Here is a 26,933-nt window from a genome sequence, read left to right as displayed (position 1 = left end):
CCACTCTCAAATGGCGTTCGTAGTGCAGCAGATGAATTAGTCAATGTGCAACTAGCTGTAAATTTGGTGCTGCAAACTTTCTTCATGTTTACACAAGGAAAGTGCTGTAGATTTTCGTGCAGTGCTGCATTCTGGGCACAAGATTCAATGCTCCTTCATGGAAAGGTTGAATATTATTGCCGCAGCTGCTGGGCAAGATATGTAAACACAAGAAAGTGTAAAAATCCACTGATAGAAATTTTGTACATTTCTTTATTGTGTAACCTGGTTTATTTTTTCACAATGATTTAGTTAACATCCAACCAGACCATTTAAATAGTACTGCTGTAAAGGAAGTTTGAAGCATTTAAGGCAAATCTCTTTTTTATGCAGACTTCACTTAAACATTGAAAAACAATCTTTGCAGTACAGATATTTCTAACACTTATGTGGGAAAATAGTATTTTTTGGTTTATTCTTTCATTTTGAACCTGTTTTTACTGTAGATATTTGTACAAAGACACTCTTTTTTTGTTTTCTGGGTTGCAATACAAATCAACTTTTAATAGTAAAGGCACACAGTAAAGCTTTTTACAGTTATTAAAATATACACATTTTTGTAAAGGGGTGTGTCTTTCAAAAGTGAACATATTGTCAACAACACAATCATTTCAAACTAAAGTTTACTTCATTATATATCTGCATATTTTTCTTTCATTATGATACACCACAGGGCCCCATTGCATAGTGCACCAATGGGATTCAAAATCACACAAAGAAAACAAACATAAACAAGTACATTAATTGAAGACCAAACCTGCAGAGAATCAACATCAAAAACGAGCATCTTCAAAATGCAATATACTGCTCAAAGAACAAATAAAGGGTAATAGTTTGAGATCATTTACAAGCTGTTTTGTTGTCAAACCAGGGTTCATTCTCTTCCACCCTAACAGATGAATACAGGATCTCCAAATAATTTTGAGACAACTAGATGGAGACAACTAGATGTTTTTAACAGTACACAAGCTATAAATCACTCTTTTCATCAAATTAGATTACATTTATTCAGAATGTGTCTATTTACCAACAGTGAACATACTCATCAGTGGCCTATCAGCTGCTTATTCACTCATCCACTTCAATGATTTATTTTTAGCATTAGTCATTATTTAACTGCATTATACAGGGTTACCAAACTGGGCCTTGTTTTGCCTTTGTTTTGGCCTGAAACAAATAAATACATTTTGGAACTGTTTTTTCTAACTTTGAATGGGCTCATATGTTGAAATTTGCCTAAAAGCAGACCTTCAACCAGAACTGATAATGTATATTCAACTAGCTATGAATTAAGAACCTATTACATACAGAAGGATCGTGCGCTCAATGGGCTGTCTAAGGTCAAATGAGGGGTAGAACATAAAAAACAAGAATCAATACAACTGGATAGTGAAAGGGTAGAACAGAGATTTAAACAGAAAGCTATAACTTTGCCAGTCAATATGACTAGCAGTATGACATCACGGAAGGAAATGATCACAGCAGTGCTTGTCTGGATTTTGTTCTCCATAATTTCTATTTAGATGTGTCATATTGAAGTCCCAAATTGGCCCCTGAAAATTACTTGACATGACTTTGCTTTTCAGATTAATTTAGAAAGATGAGATGAATTTGCAGAAGAAGGCAAAGCTATTCATGCTGATCCTGTAGATTAGGATTACAATTACAGAGCTTGAATATGGTATTACGGACCGCAGTGAATGTTTTATTTTATACTGGCTGATGATGATGCCTAGATGGCAATGAGGACACTAAATGAGGGCAGGAATGGTTGCTGGTACTTTATAATGAGACCAAATATTATTAGGACAGACATGGTCACCTCATATATCACTTCCTTTCCCCTTCCTTAACCCCCCGCAGTTCCTCATCTGCCCAATGCCTCACCTAGAAATGAGTCATGTTTCAAAAAATATTTCAGAGCAGTTCTATACCACTGCATTCTCAGCAATCATTTTGATAGGCCCACACTCAGTATTCCAGAGAATGAATTAGTACTCTGTTAACTCCCCTACAATGTCTGCACTTAACTTCAAGACGTATCCATACTCCTAGAGCTCTGGTATAGCCACGCTAATATATAAAGGCTTTTGTGAGGTAGAGATACATATTTTTAACACCATGTACACTGTACAAAGAAGTGTGCGGATACATTTTTATGGTATTATACCACACGAACTTTGAAATGTAAGGGCAGACTTGCAGCCCACACTAATCTAATGAACATATTGCCAGTTTGTGGAGGATGACAGACATACCTTTTAACATTGGGATCAGTATACAATTCTAAGGCACCTCTCATTGCCGTCATAAGAACCCACGGCATAAACACTGTCTCCTATGCTGAGTACACTCAGCTCATCCTCTCCCTCACCAACTCGAACACCACCACCAGGACCAACTTCACCACCTGCTAGTTTAACGTGCCCAACTGGCTTCGAGAGAACTGTCTCAAAACTCATCATAGATAAAATTTAAATCCTGATCTGCGGAAGTAAGAGCTCCTCCTGGGACTCCTCCTGGTGGCCACTCCACCTTGGTTCCATGCTTACCACCACTTACCATGCCAAAAACCACAACACTTTGACAACAAACTCAGGATGAACAAACATGTCAATGTGTTGATCGCATCCTGTTGCCACATCCTCAGAATGCTTTGCGAGATCTTCAAATGACTCCCCACACATACAAGATGTACAGTCACCCAGGCCTTCATCACAAGCAAATTAGACTATGGCAACACACACTACGTCATCATCTCCAACCAAGTGACGCAAAAACTCAAGACCACCCAAAGTACCACCACCTGACTCATCCTAGACATCCCCAGAAGTGCTCATATCTCTCCCTACATCACTGAGCTACACTGGCTACCCGTCCACAAATGTTACAAATTCAAGCTGCTCATCCACATCTACAATGCCCTCCACAACACACAACCAGCGTACCTCAATGACCAACTCCAACTCTTCTAACCCTCCAGACAGCTACTCTCCACCTCTGTCTCCCTCACATGAACCCCCCACATCCACAAAAGCAAGACAAGAGGGCTCACTTTCTCCTTCATTGCTGCCAAACACTGGAATGAACTTCCACAACCCATCAGGACTGCCACTCCACTTCTCAATTTCCACACAAAACACAAGACCTGGCTGTTCAACTAGGACCTCCATGTGGCCCACACTCCTGCTCCAGCGCCTGGATACCCTCACAGGTCATAAGCTGTGCTGTACAAATCTACAAAACATAACACGGCCTGATCAGTTGTACCATCCAGTAGATTCCTCAAAACTGAAATTGATTGGAATCGCAGAATATACCTCACAGTTTCTATGGCTTGAAATAAACTAAACAGTGTTTTACTTTTCTTTAAGTACATCCACTTGGCTATAAATCTCTACAGAAGCCACTTTTTTCATCAATTTTATATAGTATAAGGGATTGCCTGCATTTTAACTAGGCATGCTATTTTTGTGGTTTTAAGTGTATCTTCAAACAGAACTGTTGCTTCAGTAGTGAATGTTTGCATCCATAGTCATGCGTACAGAAGTAATCCAATCCCTCTCATTCTTACTTATTTTATTGATTTGCATAACCCTATATCATCCCTTCTGAGAAATATAATAAAGCATTCATCTACTTTAAATAAGGAAAATAAATACATATGTAATTGATCACTTTCACGCACTCGATAGTAGAGTCCTATTCAAATAAACATGGGAAATTATCTATATGGACCTAAGTATTATGCAAGAAAAAATGTATTAACTGCTAACCACTAGTTGGGAACTATACGAGAATTCTTTTTGCATAATGTGGATTCCTCCTCTCTTATCAATGTAAAAGCAGATAGGTCCTGAAGATGTGATTGATGGGAATGGCCATTTTTGCGTCACTTTTCCCATGTTAAAAATGACACAAAACTGGCGCAAGGGGCTTGTAAATCTGCCCATTAGTGGTCAGTTGGCATTCAGTTTTGACAAGAGTGCAGGGAGAGTAGAAGTTATTTTGTCAAAACAGCGTCCGCTAGGCAAACGGGGATATCTCAATTCAGTGAATGGTCCTTCATTGAGAAGGCAGACGAGAGGTCCTTTGTTGACAGGGTGGCCAAGTAGACCATCTCTCACGAGTATAGATGACCCCCTCAGATTTTAGGAAGACACTAAAAATACTTTTATTTGCTAGTTTATTTTTGGAGTGTTGGGACAACAATGAGCATAAGCACTGGGAACCTCGTGGTGAGCTCAGCAACATCACTGAAGATCTGAAGCTCCCATTGGTCCATTAAAGTGCAAAAATGGGAAATAATGAACCAAAAAGCATCTGTGTTTGTGCGGACATGAGGGTGTTTATATAGAGGAAAGCAATTGCTATGAAAGGCAGAGCAGCTACTACTACAAATCTCTAAAACCGAAAACAAAGGTACCTTCTGCTCATTGTCTAGAACAATGCAATATTTGGCATTATGCTTCATTTTTGGATGCATTTCGTACCATAGTGTTGCCAAAAAGACAGTGGAGGGTTGTAGAAAAAAAAACAGGGAATGTAACAGTCTCTGGATAGGTAGTCATGTATGACATATATAGTATATATATAAAACCTTTAAAACGTTGTGCTATGTTATCAAACTTTAGTACAAATATAGAAGTTGCTAATCTCTCCATTTTCAAGCCAAAACACTACTACCCCCTTTGCTTTTTGATGACCTTGTATTTATAATTCCTTGCCTACTTTTATAAAGATACAGCTTCTTCCACATTTTGATCAGATGCATTTCACCAGTGAGTAATGGGTGAGACAGTGACAATCCTTGCTTGCTGTTAGGTAAGCATTACAGAGAACCATGTTGTAATTTTCCACAATCACACATATATATATATACATATCTTTATATACACACACATTTATATATGTATGTATATATCTATAGCTGCATATCTACTATACCTTTATCTACATCCATCTATCCATATATAGGTGTGTGTGTGTGTGTGTGTGTGTGTGTGTGTGTGTGTGTGTGTGTGTGTGTGCACACTTCATTTATGTTGATAACATCTCTGCGAAATTCTTGTCCCCTGATATTACAAAATCTACCATTCATATAAATTTGCAAAAAAGTGGTGTGGACCTAACAGTTATTTATAGAGCAGTTTGAAATGGCATGTGCTAAGCCATTTCATTCTCCACCTTCTTCTAACTTCTTTCCATATCACTTGTAGTCACAGCCACCAAATAAGAAGTCTCTCAACATCTAATTTACAGACATCTGGAAACTAGTGACACCAGGAATTGCTCAATGCTCTAATAAGTGATTTCCATATGCACTGGAACCACCTTAAAATATAAAGACAACTTCTTAAAAATATAGCTGCCTTTCCTTAGACATTCTACAACATCATTTGCTTCCAACACGCAGGAAAGAAAATGCCAAAATCCTGATATAACACACATATAATGTATGACAATTTTATCTTTTTACATTAAACTGCTATAAACTAAAAATCCATCACCTTCTAGAGGTCTCATGCATATCTGTCAGTGCTCATGGACAACAGTGTCAAAGAGACCTGCACACACTTTAAGAAAACATGAACGAATGCCATCTCTTGATGAAATGACTTCACCAACTATTTCTTTAGAAAAACCAAAGACTTCACGGAGTAGGCTCCCCTTAAATAGGACTTATTAAAGACCACCCATCCCTCAAAAAACACAAAAAAATGATTTGAGAAAAAAGACTGGTGTATCTCAATCTTAATTAGAAATATCAGAACTAAAGGCATACAGTAATGAACATAAATTAAAAAGCGTCCTAATTCAGACTCATATTTTTACCCCTTCCACCACTCTAAAGTCTCCACCGCAAAGGCTAAACACTTTCAGGAACTACAGCTAATGTCCATGCAGATTTCACGTATTACTCTATATGCTTAAGTATTTCCCAAAGCATACTGAACATGGAGAATGAACAAATAGCAATATTTGACACGTTTGATATCCCTGATCCTAGAAATGCAATTAAAAAGCTCAAGTGTGCCTCTTATGTAGATAGTAACCATATTTCCACCTGCAAAAGGATTACATGAATTACAAATCTCCGCGGTAAGCCTATCCTCCAAATACACAATTCCTTTCTTCAAAGACATACATCAAAGTTTACATTTAAATTGCCCAATTAGCAAAATTGCTTCAATGTCCTCATCAACATAAGTAAGACCTTCAGAATTACACAAAACAGTAAGATCTTTGTAGAGACAGTTTTGATAGAGGTCCTAATACACAACAACAACAACTAGAAGCTCCCTTACTAATATAGTAAGAGTTTGATGCAGCAATTAGGAACTCTGGTAGTGAGTGAAGCTGTCAATGTCCTGATAGCTCAAACTTTTTGCTCTAACCTTCATGCAGTGTAGTTTTCTATAAGACATTCCTGACTTCTGTGTTTATCAAGGAGGGACTGCAATGTTTTTCTTCATTGACTGAGGAATATTTTAAATTCTCCAGTTGATCAGGGTTGCCCCACCCTCCATTCCTCCCATCTCAGGATGTAATTATATCACCCATGTTTCTTATGTTGCTTCATTTCTAAATAGAACTACTATAGGCAAAATCAATTCTTAAATAAGAAGATGATCTCATCTCTATTTGAGAAACACACTCTTTTAGGACAAAACAAAACCAATAGAAATCCGACGTATTCTTCAAGACATAAAAAAACCACATTCATGATCAAAACTTGCAATCAGAATCTCGCCTCTTGAGTTCCACTCTTTCATGATATTTCCAGTAAAATCCTTATCTCTCCAAGTTATTAAAGAATGACATCTCTTACATACCTAAATCTGCTTTTCCCCAACTACATCTACTCCAAAAATTCTGACATTATGCATTCTGCCTACTACACGCAGCAGTGCAAGCTCCATAGACAACCCATCTAGATGGAGAAACTATCTTTCCTTATAAGTTAGCCAATACTTTGTTGGTGAACTAAAACTCGTTGTCCATTGTGCTGTGTGCTTAGCTCTTCAAAGCAAGGAAGTCAGACTGTGTTGCTCCCTCCACTGACTTCCTGATCTAGCCTGCATTGGATATTAAATTTCTTCTATTGAAAAGAAGGCACTGCAATTTCAATAACCGTCCTAGCTAGCACCACATAACTTTTAGAATTCAAAAACTTTATTCTACCAAGCACATAAAAGTAAATAAATAAAAAAACATTTAGACAATGGTGCATATCCAAAGCTTTTAAACTAAGAGCCAGTAATTCTTTCACACATTTGTTTTCTAATTTGCCTTTAATATCAATTGTAATATATTTCCTTGGTTGGTATATTGATGTTCTTCACTTCCAAAACATGTAAAACACCCATTAAATAAATAAAAATTGTAAATTCAGGGATTTATAAAAAAAAAGAGTAATTGAAACAATAGGCAAAAAAAAAGAGAATTGTCAAATAAAAAAGAAAAATGTGGCATAACAAAAACACCATAATATCCAACACATTCAAATGGTCTTTCTCGCAGCATATTCGGTTCTGTTATAGATAGTGAACATTCCTAGCCACAATAAACTATATACGATACTTAAGAAGGGAATGAATAGGGAAATAGTGACTGCTTGCAGAAAGGTATATTTTAGAAAAAGTATTGTTTATAGAATTAACATGTTTGTTTTTTTGAGCTTGAGTTTTCGTAGACTGCAAATCTGCTTTGCATCTCACAGCATACAGGCTGAAAACATCTAACTAAAGGGTACATACACGAGACTGGTCTTATTTTTATTTATTTGTCTATACATTATATATTTATGTATTTATTTACCAAGAGGTCAATTCATGGTCATAGTTTACCTGAAGTGATCCAGCATTACAAGGGTCCCAGTCTATTTTCTGAGTGAGCGATTAGTCCTATTTGTTTTACATGAAGGGACACAGCATTCATTTTTTTTCATTGTGGGAAGCACTAAATCTATCCTATATCTGATTGCAGAGAATGATATAGATATTCACCTGGCACCCAGATTTACGTCACTATGTTTGTCTTGTGAGTGAAACTGGATTGGCTGAACATGTTTACCTTTCTGGATATTAAGTAGTGGTTTCTGATTTAGGAAGAAAATAGAGCCTGAAGATATTGTGCACCTAGACTCCTCTAATCGTTGAATGTGGTTCGAAGTAACATGAATGTTATCCCCTGTCACTGGCAGTCAGAGACGTTCCTTGCAAACTGGGAGATGTGAATTGATTTTTTAAAGTTAGAACTGTGGCTGGCTATTTAGTTGTTCAATCTATGTAATTTTATATTCTCTTACTTAGGGGCTCAAGCATAAACATCATGGCAACAACTGATTCTAAAATAACTTCACGCCTTAGTTAGTTCAATGCATCGTCTTTCTTGGAGAAGAGGAAGCAACACACTCAGAAGTATTAGTTAGAAATTGGTAAACTTAAACACCTCATTAATTTGTCATCCAAATCATGTATTTTCATTAAATCAGATTATTAGATTATTCATTTTTGTGCTGTTATGAGATTCTTATGTGTTTCATAGGCCAGAAGAAAGGGATAACTTCATCCAGACATTTTAGGCAAGAGTTCGAGAAGAAATTCTTCGATTGCGTTGGTTTTGGAAGAGACCCAAAACATAGTCAGAGAGGGAGGAGCATGTACCTGAAATTAGTGCTGGTTTACAGTCAGTGTTACAGAGTTCAAATACTGAACCGTCACTAATACTCTATGTGATTTAGCAAAAAACAATTACTTTTTACTCCATTAGCTAGGTGCATGATCAGGACAATGGAAGACTCGAGGACAGCAAGCTGAACACAAATGCATCTTTCATCATGCTTTGAACCAGGCATAAAAAAAGGTCGGAGGCAATTTTACCATTTCACAAATACCTAATTAAGTGTACTGGAAATGTAGAAAACCATGTATAATAAATACTACTGTAATGGAAAACAGTTATTACCTGGTTAAGGATTACAATAGTTCATAATTGTATATGGAGTTTTTAATTTAGGCTAAAGAAGATTAAAAGAGTGATGGACAGTCTTTGATACACACAGGGACAGTTTTTGATTGGAAGTTGTTTGATGGGTATATTTCTCAACTACAGAAAATTTGAGAATATATGGTCATTCAAAATAATGAAAAGAAGGAAGAATATTCACAGTGAAATTAATAGATTTTAGCAGACGTAGTAACACCAATTCAATTAGGAGATGATTCGCAGGTACTAGTTACTACCTCCATACACAAATTTCTGAGTGAGTTAAATGAGTTCCTATTGAATTACATGATCCATTTTGAATGGCTGACAAAGTTTACAAATCTTGATTTTTATGATGATGTTTGAGGACTTGTAACTCACAAAAAGTATGTTCTCAAAAAAGTTGTGACATAATTAGTGACATAGGGAAAAATTACAAAGGAAAACTCCTAAAACTACTGTAAGAATTCATAAATCAGAAGGTTATGTGTCTTGTTGAGGATAAGGAGAAATCTTTCTTTTTTTATGGACGAGAACCCTCACTCACCCGAAGGTGACATGCTTCATCATGGGGCTCCCTCCTCACACCGGTGCTGCAAGGTCCCAGGTGTGGGCTACAACTCTCCAAAATGGAAGAGGAGCTGAAGTGTTTTCTATAGAGGGGGCAAAGGACTCAGTGGGTGAGGGCAGAGTGCAAACAAAGAAAATTATATGTGAAGAAGTGAAAACTGTCTCAAGGGGACCCTATAACTTTTTTGTGCGGTGTCCTGAGACAGTATTAAAAGTGAAGATGACTATGAGTTATCAACAAATATACCCTGCTAGAGGTCTGAAATAATGATTGAATTGAGATTAGCTAGGCAAAGGTTGATTGAGGATTTTTTACGAACTAACGGATCATCCATTTCATAACTAGGAAAGTGCTATCATTTTGAAAAAAATAAACGTAATGGACGCTGTGACTAGTCTGTGCTTTTATGAGTTTATGACCATAGTCATTTATGGATGATGCTTTTTTATACTGAATTATCGTGCCATGGGAAGTGGTTTCCTCATTATTATGCATTCAATGACTGCTCCATTAAGTATGGAATTGAAAACTATAAGGTGTTACAGTTTCAATGTAGCATGATCTAGAGGGATACTGTGCACTAAAGAAGTACCTACTCATTACATCAGATGTTTTGTCCCTAAACAGATATCCAGCATTGGCCATGTCAACAGAATTATGAGGCTGGCACAGGATTGCCTCCTGCATATCATTTCACACAACTGGAAAGTTATAATAGTAATAAAGAAATATAAACTGCTAGGAAAAGATTCAACATAATAAATATGGCCCAGAACAAGTAAAATATGTCTATTCCAATGTAGCTTTTACACACTGAGGACTGAACAGAGCAGTAGCAACCATTTCCCAGTTACAAACACAATGCCCAAACAATACATGCAGGAAAAGAAGCCTATTAGAACCTTTGACAATTTCCATAATCTGCAGTTGATATTTATTTTAGATTATCTCACTAGGAACGTGTCACGTAGTGCCAGCAACATAAGGTCAGAGCGCTTTCAAAAGGAACCCAAAGGGGCCTCTTCAAGTCTGTGCAAGTGTTCCTACTCACAAATTGTGCCCTCCCTTAGCCAGTTAACAATAAAGTACACATGTTGCAACCAAATCTACTATATGCTCCAACCTAAACAATTCACTGAAGCTCATTTAAAGATTGTTGAAGTTCAAAAAATGTGCTACATTGAAGGAGAAGCTAAACATAATAATTTAAAATAAATAACACATATAATAGAGTACTTTGAGTTACTGAAAAATCAATTACAACAATTCAACAGAACAGGTGTCAAAATAAAATACCACCATCCCATAGTCTGAGTCTTTGCTTTTTCAGACTAGATATACACTTTAGGGGTATTTGCAAAGTGCTCTCTCCTACTAGATGTACCATACTAAACGTCAGAGAAAGTCCAAAGGATTTAGAAATCCCTCTGAGTCAAACAAAATTGGAGCCACTAGCCCATGTGCTTTCAGGAACATTTTGATAATTTTTCCACAGCAAGACAGGAATTTCCTGACAAGTGATAATTTTGTTTACCTTGACAAGGAACCTTCATGTTGCATTAATGTGCATACTTCACGTGCTTCCAAACTGAATGAGTGTACAGAATATTTCTGGAATCTTGAGGAGGCAATCGGTTATCATCTACCAATTACACAGAGCAAGCATTTAAAAGTGAAAGCAACTGAGAAACGTGAGTTACTACTAGTGTTCCTTTTTTTCTGAAATTGATACACAAGATGGCAACACATGCACCCTACACTAACATCCTACTTGAAGTGAAGTTTCACTCAAAGGATCCCGTTGGCTGTTTCTTTGCTCAGCCCCAGTACTCAAGAAACATAGATGCCTGATCTCAAACCATAGACCTTGATATGGAACGCCCATATTAATGTTTCCATCTTTGTTTACTTATCAGGCATTTTATATCCTGATTTTACTCAGAGCCTCTCTAAGCATGTTATCATGCTATATTCCCGACCTGTTTGGCACATCTTTAATAGGATTCTTTCTGCCAAAGCTGCCAAAATGAGCTTATCGGAAACCAAGCCACTGCCAGTCTTGCATCTGGAGACATCAGTAGTAACATTCATATCAGTGGCCTTTCACTGTTGTGTTTAGTGAGCCATCCTAGTTCCTAGTTAGGTAGTTGTTGTGTGCAAAACTGCTACGGTGGTTTTCAAGTTAAACACTTGACAGAACTGTGTTGAAGAATACACAGAATTGAATAAATGCTGGGTGGTATTCGCTTCTCTGAAGTAAGTGAAAATAGATCTACTAACAGGCCCAAGAAACCTTCAAATTCTAGCCCAAATCTTAGGTCAGCAACAAATAACATGAAATTACTTCTACTCAGGTGAGTAGTCAAGCTCATCATTTGCGATCAAAGCATGTGAGTTCTGTTTATTTTTCCCTTTGCTTTTTGATTTGCTACTTGTCCGATTCTTTTCTTTTTCACCTGGCATTTGCTGGTAATTGAAGCCTTTATCTTCAGGCTCACCCCAATCCTGATGTTTATCATCTTCTCCAACATAGTCAAAGCCCTCTTCCACTGCGAAAGGATCATCCACATCATATCGCTGGTAGGTACTCTGATGAAGAACCTCTTCTTTGGCCCTGATCTCTAGTGTGCTATTCCACATTCCATATCCAAAGTAAATAAGTAAACCTGTGATGCAAAATAAAGAGAGGATGCATGTTAAATCTTGCAATAAGTTCTAAACATAAAGATCATGAAAACTTTTTCATTAAATTAATAAAAAATCTCGTTATGCTGCAAGAGTAGAGATTTTGTAAGACAAACATATTTCTAAAAAATTCAGATTTTAAAGCCTCCAACTCTCTAACATTTCATTATCTTTGACCCAAGACGAGTTCTCTCCAAGAGTGTGTCAGTCATATTCTGCTTTCCTGTCTCTCATCACTAGATTTTTCCTGGCAGAGATAGACAGCAGAAAAAGGCATTATGTTGCAACGTCGTTCTTCTGACGGACCTTATTCCATTGAGTTGTTGGAGGTCATATTCCATCTACGGAGCTAACAAGGGCTCCATTGATGGAATACTCAATGTCCGAACATCTAAAAATGAGCTGGCAGACTGAGGGTTGGGAAGACAGGGCACTCCTTTGCATTTGCAATGGTGAACCCTGCCAGTCAAAATCTAAATCAGGCACTAACTTCTAAATGATGCAACACTTGAGACCATTCTGTACAATTATCCTTCTGTTGCAAGAACCTATGTCACACAATTTCTTCCACAGAATCTGTGGGCAAGGGCAGTACTGGAACCAAAACTTTTTGCCCCAAACCTCATGAATTCTACACTTTTTACAATATGTTGGTTGTCTCAAAAAACAATAACCTTATCATAATATATGTTCAAAGACTACAAGCTATCTGTTTAGATGACGTGCAACCGTACACTTCCAGCGTGCGCTATTTTCAGGGTCTGCCTAAAAGCATATGTTGCCCACAGTAGGAGGGCACTCTATTAGAAACTGCAATAACCATTCACTCAGTTTGGTGGAATACACCTGCTCTGAGAATATTTTTTTTTAATTTCCACGTTAAAAAAAACGTTAAAATTATACACAACTGAACCAGCCGAATAATGTAGAAAGGCATTTAGAAATCTAGCAGCGACAATGAAAGTATATGAATTCTCTGTCTGAATACTGCAGAGGAAAACCTTAAAAAAATGCTAAGCTCTATACAATCTTACTTAAAAGAGGCTGTACTTTTGTAATGAATGTTGCATTCAGGACATTTTTGTTTAATTATTGTGACATTAAAACTTATAATAATTTCCTTTTTTTTTTCTTTTGTCGAAATTTGGATGGATGAATGATAAATGAAACTGTATGCAATTGGGTTTTCTAAAAGTTGATTAAAGTCTGTGATACTGACGAGTAGATTGTTTTTGTTTGACTTATTTCTCCTACTAACTAGTTACATATATCCTTTCATAGTAGCCTTTTGGACAGGTATCCACATTATTAAACCACTATTTGATTTTTCATTCTGCTTCTCATATATCTCATTTAAAATAATTTTCGAAACAATGTTGTTTTGAATTTTTCAAAGAGCAAGACATTCCAGTAGAGAGAAGAACAACAAAAATAAAATTCATAACAGACAAAAAAACATTGCTCAAGTTTTTGAATCTCATGTAAGACAATTGCACAATAAATGACCATTAGGGTTGGCCACGGTATGGGTGGTGTTGCTTCAATAAAATAAAGTGGCTTGAGAGAGTTAAAAATTTGGCATCAAGAAGAGAAACACATCAAGAATGGAGTAAGGAACAGAGAGAGCTATTCTCAAGCCCACCCTGAGCTCCATCCAAGTGCCCATGTTGACTGCCCAGACCAGCGGTAGAGGTGATGGACATGCAAGGGTGAGTCCTGCCTTTTGTGGAATGTGAGAAAGAGGAACCATACTCTCACAAAACATGGTAGTTTGTCTAAAATGATTACCAGAAATATTTTTATCATATATATGTGCAATATTTTATACCATCACAAGCCTGCAGGAGAGACTGTGGGTCTCGTCTTCCGGACAATTGACAATCTAGCAGCTAACAAGAATTGCGAGATATGGTTTACAGGTCATTATGAAAGCTGGGTTTTCTTTATCTATATCTTCTAAAACTATGAGCGGAGAAAGGTTATGCAAGCCAGAACCTCCTTCCAGAATGTGTTAATTGAGATATATATCAATCACATATGAGAGTGGAGACCTGAGTCCCTACACCTACTCCAACACACGTCTGAACCACCAAATATTGCCCCAAACTCACTGACTTCAGATACTTTCTTAGCATTAGCCTACAGGCATTCGCTTTGAATTGTATGCCGATACTACATTTAACTGCTCTATGCAATCTCAGGGAAGTTATGCTGTAACTCCCTAGATATATTCTTAATTCTGCGCTTGTATGTGTGAATGGAAGGATTTGTTTTCTAGCACTTTATACAAATGGCAAATACTATTTCATGGTAAGACACACAAGAACAAAATCTTACATCTTCATAGTATCTCTACTCCCTGGCTCAACCAATGTAAAAGCTGTGGGAATTTATGTTTCTCTTATTCAAAAGCTATGCAGCATTGCTCTATACCTTTGACAGTGCCATTATCAAATACAGACCCAAGGTTCAAGAAGGCTTCCGATCAGACCTTCAGGGAAATTCCAGCCTGTGAATTTAGCGAGGATTTGGCAATTACTGAGCAATGGTCATTACCCATTGAGCACAAAGTTTTATTTGCTGAAACACTGAGCCATCACAGAGAAGACTCAAAAAAATAGCTGTTTTCTTTTTTGTTTAGCACATTCAATGCTCGCTATTATTGTATTCTAAACACATTGTTTGTTTCAATTAGGTGAAGATAACAGAGTTAACAGGTTTTTTTTGTAATGAAAAATCTTTGAATTCCACAGGGTGTTTTTAACCATTGTGAAAGATAAACCTAATCACTGCAGGTGACAAATAGTTGTGGTATAGTCTTAAGTTCTTTATCTCAAAGCAAGAGCAATATTGTAAGAAAAGCTTTAAAAGAAAGAGATTGGTTGATGTAACCTTGAGTTTTCACACTCCTCATTTTACTGTTGGCCCCAGTTTAATATGGTGTGTACTTAGCATGTTATTAAAAGGTAAATATCAGTGCCCATACGATTTTTCTAGCTTAGGACCTTTTTACAGTTTGATGACTACATACTCTGCCACAAACGTGACAGATGTTCCGTTTGCTGTGTTACAAGTGCTTTAAACCATTCGGCATTTGCAATACGGCGTGCAGGATATCCGGTGCTAGCATTCTGTCTGCCAACCTCTGAATAATGCCCATGGGCAATATAGAGCACAGTCAATGCTCATCTCATTATTTTCTTGTGTTTCAGATCTTCTTACCTGCAACTCTCTTCCTATCTCCTCTTTCCTTTGCAGGGTCACGTTTATTCCTTGTTTCGGTACAAAGCTGTTAAGGCCAAGTTGCTTGGTGGCGGGTGCCAATATAAGATTTTGTCATCTCTGATGGCTGAAGGTGGGCATGATAAATAATTAATCAAAGAAAAATGTCCAGATGGTCTGTTCCCCTTTCTCCTGGGGGACCAGTTTGAAACATATTTTCTAAGTACCTTACTGGTTCCTTCCTGTTTTGAATTGACACCCATGTCACAGGACTTCTGGCTGATCTTAAATACTGAAACATTATGAAACAGCTGTAGTTGTTTCAGTAGTGCCTGAACTACACTGGTCAGGAAGAACAGGACATTTTCTGCACTCAGCACTAATTTCACCTAGCCAAAAGTTGTATGAAAACCTTTGCTACTGAGGTTGGGCATAATCTTCTGAACAAATGATTAAATTGTGAGGGAAAAAATCACTGACGCGAGAGGACAGCTTTGTCTTGTAGCCCTAGGTAAAGTAATGCAATCAGAGAAACAGGAATAGGAATATAAAGCATTTGATGACCGTGGCCTGACCTCTGCAGAGATTTATGGAGAAAGGAAGGACCAATTTACTTTATCAACACCTTCTCTGCATTTATGGAGGGAAGGGTTGTATAGTTATTATCTCTACTAGCGACCTTCCTCCTCTATGCTGCTCTAACCTGCCAGCTGTATCTGATCTGGGATAGAACACATGATGAACCTGCAATATCCCTCCTTCTGCAGACACTTTATACACATAAACGGGCCAGACGTACAGTCAATTCCCTTTACACAAGCCATACATTATTATGGGAGACAACTGTTTAGGCATTAAATACACACTGAGAGACTACGCTGGAGCGGGTTCTTTCTGACGGGCAGTGGGAGTAGTGTTTATGTATGGGCAAACACATCTATACCAATTCCAAATTTAAGTACGTCCAATTTAATTACTTACACTATACTTAACTAACACCCAAACATATAGCCCAAGGGGCCAGGGATGCCTACCTTCGTTGTTCCGCAGAGGCAGCCGGTTTCCTTCATATGGCATGAGACTACCCAACTACCAGTGGCTATTGGGATGGGATACTGGCACACACATTAGACATACTAGGTAGACAAATAGCTAAGGAGGCCACACACTGTTTACTGGGTCTTACAAAGCGCACCAAAAAACATAAGTCTCAGAATAAGTTAATTGATTTGGCCCTGGTTCAAGCTTAACAATGTATAGCCATCTCCTGGAAATTCCTCCATTATCATACTGGCTCTGGGATTTGAAAACTGGGATACTTGCAGAATTAGATGCACTATACCAAGGTGACACAATTATAGGGAGGGCTAATCCACTTCCTGGCTGGGAGGGATGCCTATCTGCAGTAGATCCCAAGTTCGATGAGAGACCACCCTGAGTGTGATGGTAACACACACATTGATAACATTGTGGATTGGGATGCATTTTTCTGTTCTGAACCAGAGTGCCTGCCTCATATATGTTACTTGGCTAATATACTATATCCCATGTTGCTCCACACATCTCACTTGAAATCCTCCATAGGAATGAGGAATGCAGTCAATATTAAGCTGTCACATTTTTCACAATTACATTTTTTGCTGTTGTTTATTTTTCCACATTTGTATTTTTCCATCTGTGGATCTTACAGAGGTGCATTGGGGTGCATACGTCAGGGTTGTCTGGCCCTAATATCATTCCGTAATGTAACTGTATTCTTAAAATTAATAAAGACATATGTGAAAAAGGTATTATCTCTACTAGCCTTGTCCAGAATGTCTAATTCAAGGATGGTGTTCTTCTCAGTCTGGCATTCCTTTATGAAGCTTGATTGACATGGAGAAACTAGTATCAGTGAGATTTGCTAAGCTTAATTGTTAGACTCTTAGTGGATATTTTCACCACATAATTCCAGTTGACAATTGGCCTGTAGGAGACCCACAACTGGCGCTACTTATGAGGCCTGGGCAAATGTGTGAAGATGGATTGGATCATGTTACCCATCACTGTGCTGTTCAGAAATGCATCCAGTCCCAGTGCTTTTTTGTCTGGCAGGATTGAAATGGAGTGGCACACCTTCTTTTCTGTTATTAGGTCCTCTAGTCCCTGCAGTACCTCTGAGGGAATCACCAGAAAGTGATCATTGGGCAACTAATTGTCATGTTTTATAGATTTGCGTGGTTCCACTTATTACAGGGAAAAGTAGAACTGTACAAAAATGTTAACGATTCCTTGGTCTGGGGTGTGGATCCTTTCCAAGACATCTCAGATAGTGTATACAGTTCAGTGTTTTAGCTCCTTTCATTTTGAAAACAAGCAATCAGCCATTTCCCCCCCCCTCACAGTAAGGCTGCCTGATATGTAACTGATTCTGGGCTGCCTCTATTGTTAAGAAGAGCATTGAACAGAGCCCTAGCTTTGTGAAGGTCTTGATCAATGAATCTAGAACTGCCAGCTTTATGTTCTCACTGCAATCTTGATATCTCTGCCTCTAAATTGGTTCTGTTTTCCTAACCTTATGGCCGTACTTGTGTATCCTATAAGTTCTCTCCCTACATAGCTTTAGCCACATCCCAGATCATTTCCCAGGGCATTATGGTGCCGATCACGATCCGGTAAAAAAATTCCCCGTGCGACGCGTATCCGGTCTTTTTACCGTACGAATCGTACAAGTGCCGTACGAACTGGCAATCACGATTCGCATGGGAAAAAGACCATACGAATCGCATTGGGAATAATTCCCCACACGTCCTCGGGTCGGAAAAAGTGTCCGACACGTCCTCGTACGATTTACCGTACAAACGTGAAAAGCGAAGTCCGACCGGGGAATCACGATCCGTCCCGGGCGTCCGAATGTACAACCGTATGGTTAAAAGACCGTCCGCACCAAACTCCTATAACAACCATGGAGACGTCCAAACAGGTGCCCGGTACGTGCCGTACCCCCCCCAGCCCCCGCATGTACGCACCGTACCCCCCCCCAGCCCCCGCATGTACACGCCGTACCCCCGCCAGCCCCCGCATGTACGCACCGTACCCCCCCAGCCCCCGTATGTACGCGCCGTACCCCCCCCAGCCCCCGCATGTACGCACCGTACCCCCCCAGCCCCCGCATGTACGCGCCGTACCCCCCCCCAGCCCCGCATGTACGCGCCGTACCCCCCGTGTATGTACACCCGAGTACGTGTCGAACCCCCCCGTGTATGTACACCCGAGTACGTGTCGAACCCCCCCATGTATGTACACCCGAGTACGTTCGAGTCGTACCCCCACCCGTGTATGTACGGTGCTTACCCCCAGCGCGTACGTACTCGGGTGTACATACACGGGTGGGGGTACGACTCGAACGTACTCGGGTGTACATACACGGGGGGTTCGACACGTACTCGGGTGTACATACACGGGGGGTTCGACACGTACTCGGGTGTACATACACGGGTGGGGGTACGACTCGAACGTACTCGGGTGTACATACACGGGGGGGTTCGACACGTACTCGGGTGTACATACACGGGTGGGGGTACGACTCGAACGTACTCGGGTGTACATACACGGGGATTCGACACGTACTCGGGTGTACATACACGGGGGGTTCGACACGTACTCGGGTGTACATACACTGGTGGGGGTACGACTCGAACGTACTCGGGTGTACATACACGGGGGTTCGACACATACTCGGGTGTACATACACGGGGGGTTCGACACGTACTCAGGTGTACATACACTGGTGGGGGTACGACTCGAACGTACTCGGGTGTACAAACACGGGGGGTTCGACACGTACTCGGGTGTACATACACGGGGGGTTCGACACGTACTCGGGTGTGCATACACGGGGGTTCGACACGTACTCGGGTGTACATACACGGGGGGGTTCGACACGTACATGCGGGGGCTGGGGGGGGGGTACGGCGCGTACATGCGGGGGCTGGGGGGGGTACGGCGCGTACATGCGGGGGCAGGGGGGGTACGGCGCGTACATGCGGGGGCAGGGGGGGGTACGGCGCGTACATGCGGGGGCAGGGGGGGGTGCGGCACGTACATGCGGGGGCAGGGGGGGTACGGCGCATACATGCGGGGGCAGGGGGGGGTACGGCGCGTACATGCGGGGGCTGGGGGGGTACGGCGCGTACATGCGGGGGCTGGGGGGGGTACGGCGCGTACATGCGGGGGCAGGGGGGGTAACGGCGCGTACATGCGGGGGCTGGGGGGGGTACGGCGCTTACCGGGCCACCTACTCTGGTTTTTTCGCGCCGTACTTCGTATTTGCGGCACTTTTTGGGTGCCGTGAAAATATTGCCGTCCGGACTGCTGTCGGTTCGAATCGTAATTCCTGGGTCGTGAAACGCTGCCTAGAAGCGTCCCAACGTCACGTCGCAGCATTCCCGGATCACATTCGTATGCATATTTTCGTCGGTCGGTGTTTTTTACGATTCGTACGGAAATGGTGTTTCCGTGCGAATCGTAATTCCATGTTTGTAATGTTTTACAACCGGGTACGAGTCGGACGGAGAATACGCTCCGACCGACGGTTCGTACCCGGTTTTTACCGGATCGTAGTCGGCACTTATGTCTGTTGCTTTCTCTGTAAGATAGTTAGCTAAGGATTTTGTAAAAGGTTTTCCCAAAGCCGAGCCTCATGAAGCTTCTTCTTCAACTTTGAATGACGAGATGAAGATGGCACATATCAGTAGAGGGACATGTTAAGCCTAACAGCTGAATGGCCTAAAAGAACCTACGTGCCTACATCTGTCTTCACTAGGTGTTGATCACTGAGGACGTAGTTAAAAAATAATCAATGCATCTTTGAGAACAATAGACATTAGAAAAATACATATTGTCCCTTTCTGTAAGGTGAGTGGCACGCCAGATGCCCACAAGGCTTAGATTGCCAGTTCCCATCCAATGAGGTGGTTGAACCATTGTTTGCTTCCGAGTGGATGAGGAGCTGCTTGGGACAGGTCTAGTGTGATAACAAAGTCTCCCTGGGAACCCTGATACAATGGGAAAAAATATGAATGTAAAAACCTCTTACTTACCATTTGGCCGTAGATAGAGCATAAGTATCCTTCCACTACTATACATGAATAATTTCTCTAGTACAAATGTGATTCCCACCCTGAGTAAAATCTCCAAACCTTTGGTATTAGTCTGGGCCATGGAATGGAACTGTATAAGGTACATTTTGGACTTTCGTGTAGGAGATTTCGGGCAGCAGATTAGTCTCCTGAAACATCACTAGGTCAACACCTTTGGTGTAAGGCCACTTCAAACTTGCCTTTCTTTTAACCCCTTGCCTGCTCATGACGGAACCACTCCGTCATGAGCCACCGGCGCCGTGTGCTCATGACGGAGTGGTTCCGTCATGCTGCGGCCGTTGCGGCCGCTCCGCCCACGCGGCACTGATTCCCCGCCTGTGCGGGCGAACAATGCAAGTGGGCGGAGTCGTGACGGAACCACTCCGTCATGAGCACAGCGCGCCGCGCTCACCCCGAACCCCCCCAGCACTGCAGCAAAATTCGTGCCGCGGCGAAGGGGTTAATAGGTGAGCTCATATCATATTCAATCAAAGTCAGAAACTGTAACGTGATACAGCAGTCATCCTACTCTTGTAAACAACCGTCAATCCCCACCTCTTTAATTCCTCACAAGAGTGTCACAATAAACATATCTCTCTCCCATAGGTGGATTATATGCCACATTTATGAGTTTTATGAATAAAACATATATCAATAGCAACAGACCCAAAACAGACAAAGGCAAAAAAGAGGCAAAACAAAGGCAAAAAGTGGTACTCAAAATATCATCCATGATAAAATGCTCATGGATATGAAACAAAATTAACTTATTAATGTTGTAATTACACACTGCAGCCCACTTATGACATTTAACTTTCTATGTCATAGATGCACTTAAGGCTTCATTTGCAATGGACTTATAGGCAATTTAAATGGGCCAAATAGGGCATTGCAATTTGCAGAATAGGAATTAGAGGGGAAGCACAGGACATTCACTACTGTTTAGTGTTGGTAAAGTGCACATATTTCTAAAGGCAGCAACAATAAGGTCTATAAAATGCTGAAACAAACTGGGTTGACCATGCAGAAAAGTCAGATTTGCACTAGATAATATGATGGCACAGCCTTTAACAAGTGTGTGGGCCCTCCAGCTCAGTGAGTAAAACATGTGTTATCCATTTAAATTCTTTCATACTCATAATATCAGTAGAAGCATGCATATGATGCAGTATAGCTACTTCCTGCATGGAATTAAAATACACTAAAACGTAAAAGTCCATTGTCCACTCCAAATCTTTGAGAGGCGCTGTAAGATGTACAGTGCAAAGCAACATATATTTCAATGTACATATTAGGTGGCTCATTATTAAGCAGGTATATATTTTAAGCATATGATGTAGGGGGTGGCTTCTCACCAACCAAGTGGTTGTAAAGTATTTCTAAATACGAACAGAAAGAAGCCCATCATCCAATAGCTATAATAGATCCAAGAGTTCTAGCATAGAGCTATGCTGAAATTACTGGCTCAAACATTTGTTGTGGAGAAGAGGGCTAGAGTTAGAAGGGGTGAGCATGGAAAGTATATTACACATTTATCATAGTGTGCCTGCTCTACTAATATTTATGTTATTGTTCCAAAATCTCAGCTGTTTGCTCTTTCGAGCTCAAAGTAAACATGGTGAGGACTTAACCCCTTCGCTGCGGCGCGACTTCCGCCGCAGCGCTGGAGGGGTTTGGGGGGGTTGACGTCGCCGCTGTGCTCATGACGGAACCACGCCGTCATGAGTCACGGGTGAGCTGTGCTCATGACGGCGTGGTTCCGTCATGACTCCACCCACTGCGCTAATCGCCCGCACAGGCGGGGAATTAGCACCGCGTGGGAGGAGCGGCCGCCAACGGCCGCAGCATGACGGAACCACTCCGTCATGAGCACAGCGCACCGGGGAAGGGGTTAAAGATGGACTGCTCTGTTTTGGAAAGCCCATTTTAGACTCAAGCATTTTGAGCAACTTCTGGAAAAGTGCTGCAAAGCAGTAGCTCTGTAAATTCAATGAGAACAATCAGGTTGCACCAGGATTTTCTGGAGGTGGAAAGTGTGCTGATCAGCCTTAAGTCAGGCTCCAAGGCCAGATGTATCAACAAAATGTTTTGCGATTCCCTAATTGTGAATCTTTGCGAGTTGCAATTAGGGAATCACAAAACAGCATGCATGAAAGTGTGTAGTACACTTTCTGAGATTCCAAAGGGGTCGCAAATTACCTACCTCATGAATATTAATGGAGTAGTTAGCAATTTGCGACCCCCCTAGGAATCACAAAAACCACAGGGATGTTGGCCTGCTGAGACTAGTAGACCACCACATCTGTGATTGCTTTTAAATAAAGCAATCTTTTTTTGTAAAGCAGCCTGGTTTCTTTAACCCCTTGGCTGCGGCAGGAATTCCGCCGCAGTGCTGGGGAGGGGGTTTGGGGGCAGTGCGGTGGCGCTGTGCTCATGACGGAGCCACTCCGTCATGAGTCACGGTTGAGCTGTGCTCATGACGGAGTGGTTCCGTCATGATTCCACCCACTGCGCTAATCGCCCGCACAGGTGGGGAATTAGCGCCGCGTGGGCGGAGCGGCCGCCAACGGCCGCAGCATGATGGAACCACTCCGTCATGAGCACACGGCGCCCGTGGCTCATGACGGCGTGGTTCCGTCATGAGCACGGAACGGGTTAAAGGAAAACAAGATGCTTCACAAAAGGAAAAATGAAAAGTTTTCTTTCCATTTTTTAACAGCAGGCAGTGGTCAGTGGGACAACTGCCTGGTCTTAAATATGCTTTTACAAACATTCAAAAGCGGAAGGGGTCCCTTGGGGACCCCTTCCTATTTGCAAATGGGTTACCACCTACTTGAAGTAGGTGGTAAAATGCGAATGTTTTGCAACCGCATGCACGGTCACACTCATGCACACCGTTAGGATTCTCTATGTGGAAGGGACGCCCTAAACACACCCCTTCCAAATAGCGAATCGCAAATCCATTTTGCGATTCGGTAACTGATTACCAAATCGCAAAATTGGGTTTGATGCATCACAAAAGCATTTTTTGTGATCGTAAACAGGCCGATTCTGTGAATCGGCTCGTTTGCAAGGAGACAAATGCTTGATGCATCGGGCCCCAAGACCTGTCATGCAACGATGTCGACCAGGCTTATGTTCTGCAATAGTGTTGTAACTCAGGCAGACAAGGACAAGCTCAACTTTATGCTAGACCTGTCAGCAGACGTAGGCACAGCTGATCACAACAGACCATATCCGCACCTCTCTTGTCTTGGGAGCTGCCCTTGAAAGACTCAGTTATGTCTTAGCTGATATTATTCAGAGGGTGAACATGGAGCCACTTATGTCACCTTGGACCCCAGACCAACCTCATGAATCCCTGCTGTAATGACCATTTTTGAACATTTACCTCAATGTTTATACAGACTAATTAAAAGACTGCAAACTCAACTTTCATACGTGTCAATAAAAAAAAGATGTATTTGCCTATTCCTGCTTCACTGTTGTGTCCTAGTGTTCAGTGTCTAGGGAAAAAACTGTTTGAAGATTGAAACGCAAAAACCTTAGTAATCATGTACGATCTCACTCCCAGATGAAAGAACCACATGAATGCACAGCCCCTAGCCCCCTTGATCCTCAAAAATACATGAGAAAGTTTTTGGTTCATTTGGAGTGCATATCAGAAGTCACAGTTTAGGATGGTCATACATTCTTCAGAGTCTAGTAGTTTTATCAGGTTCTCCCACTCATTCCAAATAAATTACACTAACCAGCGGTAAAACCTCTGAGGAATTAAAATTCTATAATAACTCCCAATTTTGAAGGCTTCCTGCATACTTCAGAAGATATCAGAAAACAGAAAATATTTATCTTAGGAAAGAGGGATCCAGCATTCGCTACAGACAGTTAATACAATGGCTAATCAATGTTGGGTTCACCACATTTTCACAAGAACCATTTGAAGATCTTCAGAGTCAACATATTATGAAAGAACTATCTTTTCAGTGCTATATGTGGCCTTAACAGTGCAATTTGGTTAGTAAGGTACAGGTGGTAAAAATGTTCAGAGCCCTAGTCACAAACTGCATTTTGCAGTATGGTTACTAGTACAAAAACAGCACTACTAACATACTACAAAATACTGTTCACAAACCTACGAGTATAAATCTCCACTTCTACTAGCTTTTATATGGGGAGATCCTCACACATGTAAGTTTACCACTTAGAGGCCGATTCTGATCTCGCTGGGAAAAGGTTCCATCCAACTCGGATCTGGAGGGCTTTCCGACCGACTTGTGCTCGAGGGCTCTGAGAGCCCGAGTATGATGCGAACAAGCGCTGACGGACACGGGTCGTTCGGAGCCCCATTGAAGTCAATGGAAGCCTGTTGTACGACGTGTACATAGGCTCCTATTGATGAAAAAGGTACGTTGCGCACAAAGGCACCCCCTGTAGTGGGGACCCGTCTGTGCCACCCGCACCATACATGCATGTGTAGGGGGGACCCTTGGGTCCCCCCCTGTGATCGACTCATAAGGCTACGGGTGAAGGGGGGGTCCGGCGTAGACCCCCGAAGTCCGCTTCCCGGAGCGTTTATGTATCGGATGCTCCGACTCGATCCAGCTGTCCGAATCGTGCATCGTACTGGCTCGGTCGTAAATCACCTCTATCCCACGGCACGGTTTGCTTACGGACGAGACGTACGGAGCAGTTCAGACCCGGAAACGATTTGGTCGGTGAGTTCGTGTTTCTCGGATTGTACTTGCTCGCTCGTACAGCTGTACGAGTCGGACGGAAATCACGCATACGACTTGCACTTTTTCCGGCTGGATGGAGTTCGGAGCCCTTCCGAGTGAGATCAGAATAGGCCCCTTTGTAGTAAATCTGGCAGGGAAACAGTGGGAGAGGTTGATCGAATTCGGGAATGATACTTGCTCAGAAGTTGGAACCTACGTTAGAAACCTAGGACCACATATATGAAACTATTTTGCTTTCTCAAACAGTGCAAATCGCATAATTCAGCCATTTACAAATGCAAAATATTCTTTCAAGATGTATAAAAGGCTTTGTAGTCATAACTTTAGGTAATCGCAAACATTGTGATTACCTAACATTGCAACTATAAATAGGGACTCCCAAATTTCGATTCCCTGAGCACATGTACCAAGCATTTTCTAAACGCACACTGAGCATTTAGCAAATGCTATTACCATTGACTCCAAGTCGATGGTAACCATGTGCAATTTAAACAAATGCACCCAAATGGGCATGTGTGTGCTTCGCATATGCACATTTTGTTTTTGGGGTGCTTCAGGGGGACCTTAGGCCCCAGACACCCTTGGGTTTGCATTACCTAATTTGAGATTGCCAATTTGGTAATCACAAATTAGGTAATGCAAAACCATTTGCTCCTATGGGCCTTTAGTCCCATGAGTACGAATTGAGTAGTATTATCTAATTCGATTGTGAATCTTAAGGAATCGCTATTAATTCATCGCCATTTTCTTACATATCATCTTACCTATCATACCTTAAATAGCGATTTCCTAATAGTCACTATTTAGGGAATGCAAAATTGAATTTTTAGACATGTGACCCATAGTCACGTGGTGCTCAGGATAGTCACCCAGGATAGTCAATCATGTAAAGAGAGCAAATACACTTCACCCTACCATCCCATCTTAAAAATAAGTAAAAAACATAAAAAATCGAAACAGTGACAATCGTAAAGTTCAAAGTAAATCGTCTTTTGAAACTTGTTTAAACGTTTTAACACACTGAAGACGAAAAGTACAAGGAGGATCAAAGATGCTTGTCATTTTCTCTCCTCTGTGAACTACAGGCCATGGTGGTAAATAACTCTCACACAAAATGGGAAGAGTAATCCTACACAGGAAAACCTAGATGCTGCAGATTACAGGAAAAAGTCTGTGTGTGCAAGCATCAAGGAACAAAGGCTTTCCACCCCCAATTAGTCTGGTGCACAAAACGTGATTGCTGGATGCATGTGCAAGCATGGTACTATTCCCTGCTAGACTCTAATAATCACATTTTAAAACATCTAAGAGAATAAACATTGATGAAAGCAAAACCAATTGCATCAAAACATACAAATTGTCACAATGTCACCCAAATCACAGGGTGTCTATATGAGTATACTGCCGTTCAAACTATTTTTTAGATTTTATATATGTTTTATTAACTTAAAAAAGATTTTTTCTGTGCATTTAAATTTGCCTGTTTTTTGTATGATTGCTTTTACTGAATTGTATAGCTCCCACTTAAATTCAAGAACAAAGGTATGTGACTAATGGCATAAAAAC

The 26,933-nt window shown here is 41.0% G+C and overlaps 1 protein-coding gene across 2 annotated transcripts in view; it reads right to left on the bottom strand.

Moving 5' to 3' along the window:
* Window positions 1-235: 235 nt before the first annotated feature.
* The window catches only part of SLC7A14 (solute carrier family 7 member 14), a 302,417-nt gene continuing 275,719 nt past the window's right edge, over window positions 236-26,933 (bottom strand). For both annotated transcript variants that reach the window (XM_085635468.1, XM_085635469.1), the window contains one exon: window positions 236-12,267. In XM_085635468.1, the coding sequence (XP_085491594.1) occupies window positions 11,948-12,267 (320 nt within the window). In that variant the 3' untranslated portion in view covers window positions 236-11,947. The remainder of the gene's footprint in view (window positions 12,268-26,933) is intronic.

Source organism: Triturus cristatus, chromosome 11 (genome assembly GCF_964204655.1).
Source record: "Triturus cristatus chromosome 11, aTriCri1.1, whole genome shotgun sequence".
Lineage (NCBI taxonomy): Eukaryota > Metazoa > Chordata > Amphibia > Caudata > Salamandridae > Triturus > Triturus cristatus.
Note: the sequence above shows the minus strand (reverse complement) of the source record. Positions and strands in the feature narration are given on the sequence as shown.